An 11,275-nucleotide genomic window follows, 5' to 3' on the forward strand; every position below is an offset into this window, starting at 1 on the left:
CATGGGGGAGGACCAAGGAAGTACGGGGAAGGGGGAGGAAACAAAAGGCTGAAAGACCAAAAATCAGAGGTTGGGGAAGAGGCTAGCAGAGGCCACCTCCTTGTCAACCCTGTTTTTCTCCCTCTTATTGTTCCCTACAGATTGCGAGAGAGCTGCATCAGTTCACTTTTGACCTGCTAATCAAGTCACACATGGTGAGCGTGGACTTTCCGGAAATGATGGCAGAGATCATCTCTGTGCAAGTGCCCAAGATCCTTTCTGGGAAAGTCAAGCCCATCTATTTCCACACCCAGTGAAGCATTGGAAACCCCTATTTCCCCACCCCAGCTCATGCCCCCTTTCAGATGTCTTCTGCCTGTTATAACTCTGCACTACTCCTCTGCAGTGCCTTGGGGAATTTCCTCTATTGATGTACAGTCTGTCATGAACATGTTCCTGAATTCTATTTGCTGGGCTTTTTTTTTCTCTTTCTCTCCTTTCTTTTTCTTCTTCCCTCCCTATCTAACCCTCCCATGGCACCTTCAGACTTTGCTTCCCATTGTGGCTCCTATCTGTGTTTTGAATGGTGTTGTATTCCTTTAAATCTGTGATGATCCTCATATGGCCCAGTGTCAAGTTGTGCTTGTTTACAGCACTACTCTGTGCCAGCCACACAAACGTTTACTTATCTTATGCCACGGGAAGTTTAGAGAGCTAAGATTATCTGGGGAAATCAAAACAAAAACAAGCAAACAAAAAAAAAAAAAAGCAAAAACAAAACAAAAAATAAGCCAAAAAACCTTGCTAGTGTTTTTTCCTCAAAAATAAATAAATAAATACGTACATACATACACACATACATACAAACATATAGAAATCCCCAAAGAGGCCAATAGTGACGAGAAGGTGAAAATTGCAGGCCCATGGGGAGTTATTGATTTTTTCATCTCCTCCCTCCACGGGAGACTTTATTTTCTGCCAATGGCTATTGCCATTAGAGGGCAGAGTGACCCCAGAGCTGAGTTGGGCAGGGGGGTGGACAGAGAGGAGAGGACAAGGAGGGCAATGGAGCATCAGTACCTGCCCACAGCCTTGGTCCCTGGGGGCTAGACTGCTCAACTGTGGAGCAATTCATTATACTGAAAATGTGCTTGTTGTTGAAAATTTGTCTGCATGTTAATGCCTCACCCCCAAACCCTTTTCTCTCTCACTCTCTGCCTCCAACTTCAGATTGACTTTCAATAGTTTTTCTAAGACCTTTGAACTGAATGTTCTCTTCAGCCAAAACTTGGCGACTTCCACAGAAAAGTCTAACCACTGAGAAGAAGGAGAGCAGAGATTTAACTCTTTGTAAGGCCCCATTTGGATCCAGGTCTGCTTTCTCATGTGTGAGTCAGGGAGGAGCTGGAGCCAGAGGAGAAAAAAATGATAGCTTGGCTGTTCTGCTGCTTAGGACACTGACTGAATAGTTAAACTCTCACTGCCACTACCTTTTCCCCACCTTTAAAAGACCTGAATGAAGTTTTCTGCCAAACTCCGTGAAGCCACAAGCACCTTATGTCCTCCCTTCAGTGTTTTGTGGGCCTGAATTTCATCACACTGCATTTCAGCCATGGTCATCAAGCCTGTTTGCTGCTTTTGGGCATGTTCACAGATTCTCTGTTAAGAGCCCCCACCACCAAGAAGGTTAGCAGGCCAACAGCTCTGACATCTATCTGTAGATGCCAGTAGTCACAAAGATTTCTTACCAACTCTCAGATCGCTGGAGCCCTTAGACAAACTGGAAAGAAGGCATCAAAGGGATCAGACAAGCTGGGCGTCTTGCCCTTGTCCCCCAGAGATGATACCCTCCCAGCAAGTGGAGAAGTTCTCACTTCCTTCTTTAGAGCAGCTAAAGGGGCTACCCAGATCAGGGTTGAAGAGAAAACTCAATTACCAGGGTGGGAAGAATGAAGGCACTAGAACCAGAAACCCTGCAAATGCTCTTCTTGTCACCCAGCATATCCACCTGCAGAAGTCATGAGAAGAGAGAAGGAACAAAGAGGAGACTCTGACTACTGAATTAAAATCTTCAGCGGCAAAGCCTAAAGCCAGATGGACACCATCTGGTGAGTTTACTCATCATCCTCCTCTGCTGCTGATTCTGGGCTCTGACATTGCCCATACTCACTCAGATTCCCCACCTTTGTTGCTGCCTCTTAGTCAGAGGGAGGCCAAACCATTGAGACTTTCTACAGAACCATGGCTTCTTTCGGAAAGGTCTGGTTGGTGTGGCTCCAATACGTTGCCACCCATGAACTCAGGGTGTGCCCTGGGACACTGGTTTTATATAGTCTTTTGGCACACCTGTGTTCTGTTGACTTCGTTCTCCAAGCCCAAGTGCAAGGGAAAATGTCCACCTACTTTCTCATCTTGGCCTCTGCCTCCTTACTTAGCTCTTAATCTCATCTGTTGAACTCAAGAAATCAAGGGCCAGTCATCAAGCTGCCCATTTTAATTGATTCACTCTGTTTGTTGAGAGGATAGTTTCTGAGTGACATGATATGATCCACAAGGGTTTCCTTCCCTGATTTCTGCATTGATATTAATAGCCAAACGAACTTCAAAACAGCTTCTTTAAATAACAAGGGAGAGGGGAACCTAAGATGAGTAGTATGCCAATCCAAGACTGCTGGACAAAACTAAAGCTGACAGGTTCCCTTTTTGGGGTGGGATAGACATGTTCTAGTTTTCTTTATTACTACACAATCTGGCTCATGTACAGGATCACTTTTAGCTGTTTTAAACAGAAAAAAAAATCCACCACTCTTTTCAGTTACACTAGGTTACATTTTAATAGGTCCTTTACATCTGTTTTGGAATGATTTTCATCTTTTGTGATACACGGATTGAATTATATCATTTTCATATCTCTCCTTGTAAATACTAGAAGCTCTCCTTTACATTTCTCTATCAAATTTTTCATCTTTATGGGTTTCCCAATTGTGACTCTTGTCTTCATGAATATATGTTTTTCATTTGCAAAAGCCAAAAATCAGTGAAACAGCAGTGTAATTAAAAGCAACAACTGGATTACTCCAAATTTCCAAATGACAAAACTAGGGAAAAATAGCCTACACAAGCCTTTAGGCCTACTCTTTCTGTGCTTGGGTTTGAGTGAACAAAGGAGATTTTAGCTTGGCTCTGTTCTCCCATGGATGAAAGGAGGAGGATTTTTTTTTTTCTTTTGGCCATTGATGTTCTAGCCAATGTAATTGACAGAAGTCTCATTTTGCATGCGCTCTGCTCTACAAACAGAGTTGGTATGGTTGGTATACTGTACTCACCTGTGAGGGACTGGCCACTCAGACCCACTTACCTGGTGAGCTAGAAGATGAGGATCACTCACTGGAAAAGTCACGAGGACCATCTCCAAACAAGTTGGCAGTGCTCGATGTGGACGAAGAGTGAGGAAGAGAAAAAGAAGGAGCACCAGGGAGAAGGCCCCATCTGTGCTGGGCAGCAGACAGCTGCCAGGATCACGAACTCTGTAGTCAAAGAAAAGAGTCGTGTGGCAGTTTCAGCTCTCGTTCATTGGGCAGCTCGCCTAGGCCCAGCCTCTGAGCTGACATGGGAGTTGTTGGATTCTTTGTTTCATAGCTTTTTCTATGCCATAGGCAATATTGTTGTTCTTGGAAAGTTTATTATTTTTTTAACTCCCTTACTCTGAGAAAGGGATATTTTGAAGGACTGTCATATATCTTTGAAAAAAGAAAATCTGTAATACATATATTTTTATGTATGTTCACTGGCACTAAAAAATATAGAGAGCTTCATTCTGTCTTTTGGGTAGTTGCTGAGGTAATTGTCCAGGTTGAAAAATAATGTGCTGATGCTAGAGTCCCTCTCTGTCCATACTCTACTTCTAAATACATATAGGCATACATAGCAAGTTTTATTTGACTTGTACTTTAAGAGAAAATATGTCCACCATCCACATGATACACAAATGAGCTAACATTGAGCTTCAAGTAGCTTCTAAGTGTTTGTTTCATTAGGCACAGCACAGATGTGGCCTTTCCCCCCTTCTCTCCCTTGATATCTGGCAGGGCATAAAGGCCCAGGCCACTTCCTCTGCCCCTTCCCAGCCCTGCACCAAAGCTGCATTTCAGGAGACTCTCTCCAGACAGCCCAGTAACTACCCGAGCATGGCCCCTGCATAGCCCTGGAAAAATAAGAGGCTGACTGTCTACGAATTATCTTGTGCCAGTTGCCCAGGTGAGAGGGCACTGGGCCAAGGGAGTGGTTTTCATGTTTGACCCACTACAAGGGGTCATGGGAATCAGGAATGCCAAAGCACCAGATCAAATCCAAAACTTAAAGTCAAAATAAGCCATTCAGCATGTTCAGTTTCTTGGAAAAGGAAGTTTCTACCCCTGATGCCTTTGTAGGCAGATCTGTTCTTACCATTAATCTTTTTGAAAATCTTTTAAAGCAGTTTTTAAAAAGAGAGATGAAAGCATCACATTATATAACCAAAGATTACATTGTACCTGCTAAGATACCAAAATTCATAAGGGCAGGGGGGGAGCAAGCATTAGTGCCTCTTTGATAAGCTGTCCAAAGACAGACTAAAGGACTCTGCTGGTGACTGACTTATAAGAGCTTTGTGGGGTTTTTTTTCCCTAATAATATACATGTTTAGAAGAATTGAAAATAATTTCGGGAAAATGGGATTATGGGTCCTTCACTAAGTGATTTTATAAGCAGAACTGGCTTTCCTTTTCTCTAGTAGTTGCTGAGCAAATTCTTGAAGCTCCATTATTGCATGGTTGGAAATGGAGCTGTTCTTAGCCACTGTGTTTGCTAGTGCCCATGTTAGCTTATCTGAAGATGTGAAACCCTTGCTAATAAGGGAGCATTTAAAGTACTAGATTTTGCACTAGAGGGACAGCAGGCAGAAATCCTTATTTCTGCCCACTTTGGATGGCACAAAAAGTTATCTGCAGTTGAAGGCAGAAAGTTGAAATACATTGTAAATGAATATTTGTATCCATGTTTCAAAATTGAAATATATATATATATATATATATATATATATATATAGTGTGTTCTGATAGCTTTAACTTTCTCTGCATCTTTATATTTGGTTCCAGATCACACCTGATGCCATGTACTTGTGAGAGAGGATGCAGTTTTGTTTTGGAAGCTCTCTCAGAACAAACAAGACACCTGGATTGATCAGTTAACTAAAAGTTTTCTCCTCTATTGGGTTTGACCCACAGGTCCTGTGAAGGAGCAGAGGGATAAAAAGAGTAGAGGACATGATACATTGTACTTTACTAGTTCAAGACAGATGAATGTGGAAAGCATAAAATCTCAATGGAACTGACTGAGATTTACCACAGGGAAGGCCCAAACTTGGGGCCAAAAGCCTACCCAAGTGATTGACCAGTGGCCACCTAATGGGACCTGAGCTGTTGGAAGAAGAGAACTGTTCCTTGGTCTTCACCATCCTTGTGAGAGAAGGGCAGTTTCCTGCATTGGAACCTGGAGCAAGCGCTCTATCTTTCACACAAATTCCCTCACCTGAGATTGAGGTGCTCTTGTTACTGGGTGTCTGTGTGCTGTAATTCTGGTTTTGGATATGTTCTGTAAAGATTTTGACAAATGAAAATGTGTTTTTCTCTGTTAAAACTTGTCAGAATACTAGAAGTTGTATCTCTGTAGGTGCAGGTCCATTTCTGCCCACAGGTAGGGTGTTTTTCTTTGATTAAGAGATTGACACTTCTGTTGCCTAGGACCTCCCAACTCAACCATTTCTAGGTGAAGGCAGAAAAATCCACATTAGTTACTCCTCTTCAGACATTTCAGCTGAGATAACAAATCTTTTGGAATTTTTTCACCCATAGAAAGAGTGGTAGATATTTGAATTTAGCAGGTGGAGTTTCATAGTAAAAACAGCTCTTGACTCAGCTTTGATTTATCCTCATTTGATTTGGCCAGAAAGTAGGTAATATGCATTGATTGGCTTCTGATTCCAATTCAGTATAGCAAGGTGCTGGGTTTTTTCCTTTCCCCACCTGTCTCTTAGCCTAGGGAATTAAATGAGAAGCCTTAGAATGGGTGGCCCTTGTGACCTGAAACACTTCCCACATAAGCTACTTAACAAGATTGTCATGTAGCTGCAGATTCCATTGCCCACCAAAGACTAGAACACACACATATCCATACACCAAAGGAAAGACAATTCTGAAATGCTGTTTCTCTGGTGGTTCCCTCTCTGGCTGCTGCCTCACAGTATGGGAACCTGTACTCTGCAGAGGTGACAGGCCAGATTTGCATTATCTCACAACCTTAGCCCTTGGTGCTAACTGTCCTACAGTGAAGTGCCTGGGGGGTTGTCCTATCCCATAAGCCACTTGGATGCTGACAGCAGCCACCATCAGAATGACCCACGCAAAAAAAAAAAAAAAAATTAAAAAGTCCCCTCACAACCCTTTCTGTCACTACACCTTTCTGCTTTCCTCTAGACTGGAACATTGATTAGGGAGTGCCTCAGACATGACATTCTTGTGCTGTCCTTGGAATTAATCTGGCAGCAGGAGGGAGCAGACTATGTAAACAGAGATAAAAATTAATTTTCAATATTGAAGGAAAAAAGAAATAAAAAAGAAGAGAGAGAGAAAGAAAGCATCACACAAAGATTTTCTTAAAAGAAACAATTTTGCTTGAAATTTCTTTAGATGGGGCTCATTTCTCACAGTGGCACTTGGCCTCCACTGGGCAGCAGGACCAGCTCCAAGCGCTAGTGTTCTGTTCTCTTTTTGTAATCTTGGAATCTTTTGTTGCTCTAAATACAATTAAAAATGGCAGAAACTTGTTTGTTGGACTACATGTGTGACTTTGGGTCTGTCTCTGCCTCTGCTTTCAGAAATGTCATCCATTGTGTAAAATATTGGCTTACTGGTCTGCCAGCTAAAACTTGGCCACATCCCCTGTTATGGCTGCAGGATCGAGTTATTGTTAACAAAGAGACCCAAGAAAAGCTGCTAATGTCCTCTTATCATTGTTGTTAATTTGTTAAAACATAAAGAAATCTAAAATTTCAGATGAATGTCATCAGAGTTCTTTTAATTAGCTCTTTTTATTGGCTGTTTTTATTGAAGTCAAGAGTTGGTATCATGCCCGGTTGCGTTTTATGCTATTTTGATTTTCATATATTTTTAAAAGTCTTTGCACAAGCCTTACAAATTTGCCCTGTGGTGGCCTTAGCATAAGCTGACCTGGGACCACCAAAATAACAAGGAATTTGGGCTAGAAAGCACAGATGGACACTGGTGGCCCATCACAACTTCTCTTGAAAAACCCCAAACTTGTCAGCTGGGGAAAAGCCACACAAAGCCCAGCTGCCCACCTTCACATCCTTATCCTTGTAGGAGCATAAAATGGTGTCATCACTGCCCAGTTCTAACCAAGCTTCAGTTAAAGAATGGGTACCTTCACATCTTCACTATTTTTCAGGGGCCTTACCGTCCTTGACCACCCAAGTAAAATCTAAATCAGCCTTCTTTTGGGTTCTTCAGTTCAAGCAAGGCCTCTTCTTGTGGCCTCTCAGTATTAATATTTATGAGGTTGCAGGTTGAATTTTTGGGCCTGAGATACAAGCCATCAATGAGGTGTGACAAAGCATGTCAATGAATAATAAGAAAATTATCTATTCTTCCATATCCTCCCCTGTAATAAGGGTTGTCAGAATGCCTTCTTTCTGGGCTGGGTTGAGGATTCAGTGAGAACATATGTGACACAGCTGGTGGGCTATTAAGCTCTGGCTTTGCTCCCTGTTAAAATGCCAGAACCCTTGAGAGGGATCCCACATTGAGCCATGTTTATCACTGACCACCTTAGAATGGATGGATTTCTCAGATTTTTCCTGAGATCAATGCTTGATGGAGAGGAGAGGAGAACAATAGATTCTTGGGATGTGTGTAATGCATGTGTTTAAGTAAGAGACAGAGAGTATGTTTATTTGCAGGTTGTGTGTGTAAAGTCAGAGCCTGCCTCCAGAGGATCTTCTCTAACCACCATTGCTTAGGTCCTGTTCGTTTGCATCTACAGCGAATGACCTTACAGCCATCTGACTTGGCTTCACTCACCACTCAGCTCCTGCCTAAACAGACGAGGTGGTTAGCATCCACCATAAGTTTTCCAAGGAGTGGCAAAGCACAAAGGACACCTATTGGGTTGAAAAGAGCCTAGAGGCATGAGTCCTGTGTGTGACTTGTTCATAGTCATGCAGCTAGTGTATAGCTAGGATTCTCCCCTGCTGATTTACTATGTGACACTAGGCAGCAATCTGCCCTTGCTGGACCTCGGTTTTCCAATCTGTAAAATGTGTGGAGTAAAACTACATGAGATGGGAAGTCCCTTCTAGTGCAGATGCCATGGTTATTGAAAACTGCAGCAACATCTTTCTTAATCGTAAGGGGAAAGAAAAAGACCATTTGCTACTCCTAGAACAGTTTTGGAGCTAGAATATTCACATTTGCACTCAATAATTATTTACAAAACAACTAGTGTGGAGAGGGTCAAAACAACAGCTGAGTCCTGTGTAATAGATATTGTCAACCCCTTGATGGATGAGGAAGGGGCTCAAAGGGAAATAGTTTCCTATTGAGATTATCTCATAAATGGCAGAGATAAGTAGGAGTTAAGCCCCAGTCCATGCACTGTCTGTGCCTTCAGTGAGTTTACATTCTATTAAATGCCTTTGCCAGACCACTCTGGAACTTCAACCTATAACACCCAACCCCAGTCCTCCCACATCACTCTCTCCAAAGAGATTGGGCTAACCTCTAATTTAGAATTCCTGCCTGTAGAACTAGAAAGGATCTTAGACCTCATCTAGCCCTAACTTCTTATTCTTCACATGAGGGAGCTGTGCAAAAAATTTGAATGTTATTGTGAACTAGGGCCTGTGTCAAGGGACCAGCCCTACAACACCCAGCTCGTGGTCCCTTCATGTGCCTGCAGGCAGCATACCAAAGTAATAGGGCACCTGAGAATTTCTACCATCCCTTTGCATATGGGTTCAGAGCCCTAGTGAGAAAGCTTCCACCTCTTGTCTGGCTCCTACATATACAGACCCAGGATCTCTACACCAACTACAGCATCTACTTCACCTACCACCCACTCCTAGGGGTTTTCTTCATGCCACTCTAGGGGAGGGTGAAAGAAGGAGAAAACTGTTGGGGGAGCTGGAATAGGGACTACAGAGGCAATGAGAACAATTTAACAGACACGAGGTATGAGAACTTTCTGAATTAACAGGCAGATGCAGATGGTTCAAATCCTCATATTATCCCACCACCAATTCTTTTTCAAGCCACAACTTCCCTGCTTCCCTTAGCTTCTTCCCCACAGGCTTCAAGCAAGGAGAAGGTCATTAGGGGAACCTCATATGGCTGTCAACCACAAGGCTTCATGCCAAACAAGGTGGTTTACTCCAAACTCTATGCAAATAGTCCTCCCCACACCCCCATTAGAGTACTTTGGATCTCAGACCAGAAAACAGCCCAGCAGAGCAAGCAGATGCTGTGTGAGGCACAACACTCACTACCTGAGCAGCAACACTTGTTTCCAAAGGAAGTAGGCCTTTTTGATGTGTGTGCACAGTGCCACGGGTGGCTAATGTCTGTGTTGGACTATATTGTGGGACAATTCCACTGCCTCAAAAGACTGCAATAATCCCTCACAGGGACATAGTATTCAGTGTTCTCCTCATTTATTTGTTCTTTCCTTTATTCAACAGCTATTTATTTGACACAGACTATTGTAATATAATGTAATGGATGTTATGTTGAGGGAAGTTGGGGATTTTGCTGGGGTACAGAGGAAGGAGGCCTAGCCCAGTCTAGTAGAAAGGTCAAGGAAGGGTTCTTAGAGAAGTCTAGGCTGTGAAACAAGTTGCATGAAGATGGGGCTGGGTGTGGAGAAAGGGGCATTCTAACTCAGGCAAGAGACAGTAGCCTAGTAAGGGAAACTGTGATCAGTTTAGCCTGAGGGAAGGGTTTGAAGAAGAGTATGGTTTTGAGAGATGAAGATAGATAAAGAAGGAGGCACAAGCAAAGCCAGCAATGGCCTATATGTCACACTAAAGAGTGACATATAGGCCTTTATCCCAAAGATGAAGGGGAGCCACAGAAGCCTTTGCCACCATTTCAATTCCTAAAGCACTGTCAGACACATAATCTCATCTAAACCTCATAACATCATGAAGAGGCAGGGGGGTCAGGGATCAGGCCCATTTTGCAGAAAGGAAAACTGGTTCATCAAGATGAAGTGATTTGCCCAATGGCTGCTCCCAAATAACTGATAGCCCTAAGTCTAAAGTGGAAGCCCCAATTCTCCTGATTTTCAGTCTCAGTCTATTCACATTACACCAATCTATCAAAGGACCTGGCAATGCAATTCTTGGAATGTGTTTACATGACTCTAGTGAGAACAGGCATTGCCTACTATCCCATGTGCAACTGGCATGGCTTTCCTGAGGTGACATTCAATGGCACAGGGTTCCCAAAATGGCAGACAGGTGACCCCAGAGAAAAGCAGTAGCATCATCTTAAGGGGTAGTGCAGTCTGTGGAAAGCCAGCCAAATTGCTGCTCAATGGGTATTGGGCCTCATTCATTCATCCAAACAGGAAGTAAGAAAAAAAATGATGAAAGACAAGAGACAACTTTTCACCTTCCTAACATTTGCCCCCAGCCTTGAACAATGAGATGAAATTTCATAACAGGAAAAGGTAGCTGGGCAGGCAACCAAAGAAGGAACAGATGGACAAATTCACAAGAAGCAGAAAAGAGTATGCCTTCTGTTTGGGAACTAGTGGGGAGTAAGAGTTGGAGATGAGTCTGGTCTACGACCCATTGTGAAAGGCCTCAAGTCCCCTGTTAAGAGGTAGGTTTTCTTCTGTAGGCTAGTTATTCTCAGTTGCCACATGTGAAAGATAATGGCCACATGTGGCATACTCTCAAGGGAGCCACTAGGGCTGTATTCAACTCCTGAAACACTTAGTTCCTTTTTCTCACACTTAAGAAAGCAGATATGAGTGCAAGCGAGACTGACAGTATTGAAAGGAAAAATCTGAAACTCTTACAGTATGTTTAAATTATCCTCCAACTTCAATGGTTAAAATATTATCAACAAATTATTTGCCACACCTCACATCTGATTACAGAACACTAGTTGAGATAACTAAGGATTTTTGAGCAAAACTGTAACATAATGAGTTTCGGTAGATGGAAACTATGCTAAAA

At 42.8% G+C, this 11,275-nt stretch overlaps 1 protein-coding gene across 1 annotated transcript in view; it reads left to right on the top strand.

Annotated features, from left to right (window-relative positions):
* The window catches only part of AR (androgen receptor), a 186,197-nt gene extending 179,347 nt beyond the window's left edge, over positions 1–6,850 (top strand). Inside the window, exon 8 of the mRNA XM_034949545.3 lies at positions 141–6,850. Within this exon, the coding sequence (XP_034805436.1) occupies positions 141–296 (156 nt within the window). The 3' untranslated portion in view covers positions 297–6,850. The remainder of the gene's footprint in view (positions 1–140) is intronic.
* The last annotated feature ends 4,425 nt before the right edge of the window (positions 6,851–11,275 follow it).

Source organism: Pan paniscus, chromosome X (assembly GCF_029289425.2).
Source record: "Pan paniscus chromosome X, NHGRI_mPanPan1-v2.0_pri, whole genome shotgun sequence".
Lineage (NCBI taxonomy): Eukaryota > Metazoa > Chordata > Mammalia > Primates > Hominidae > Pan > Pan paniscus.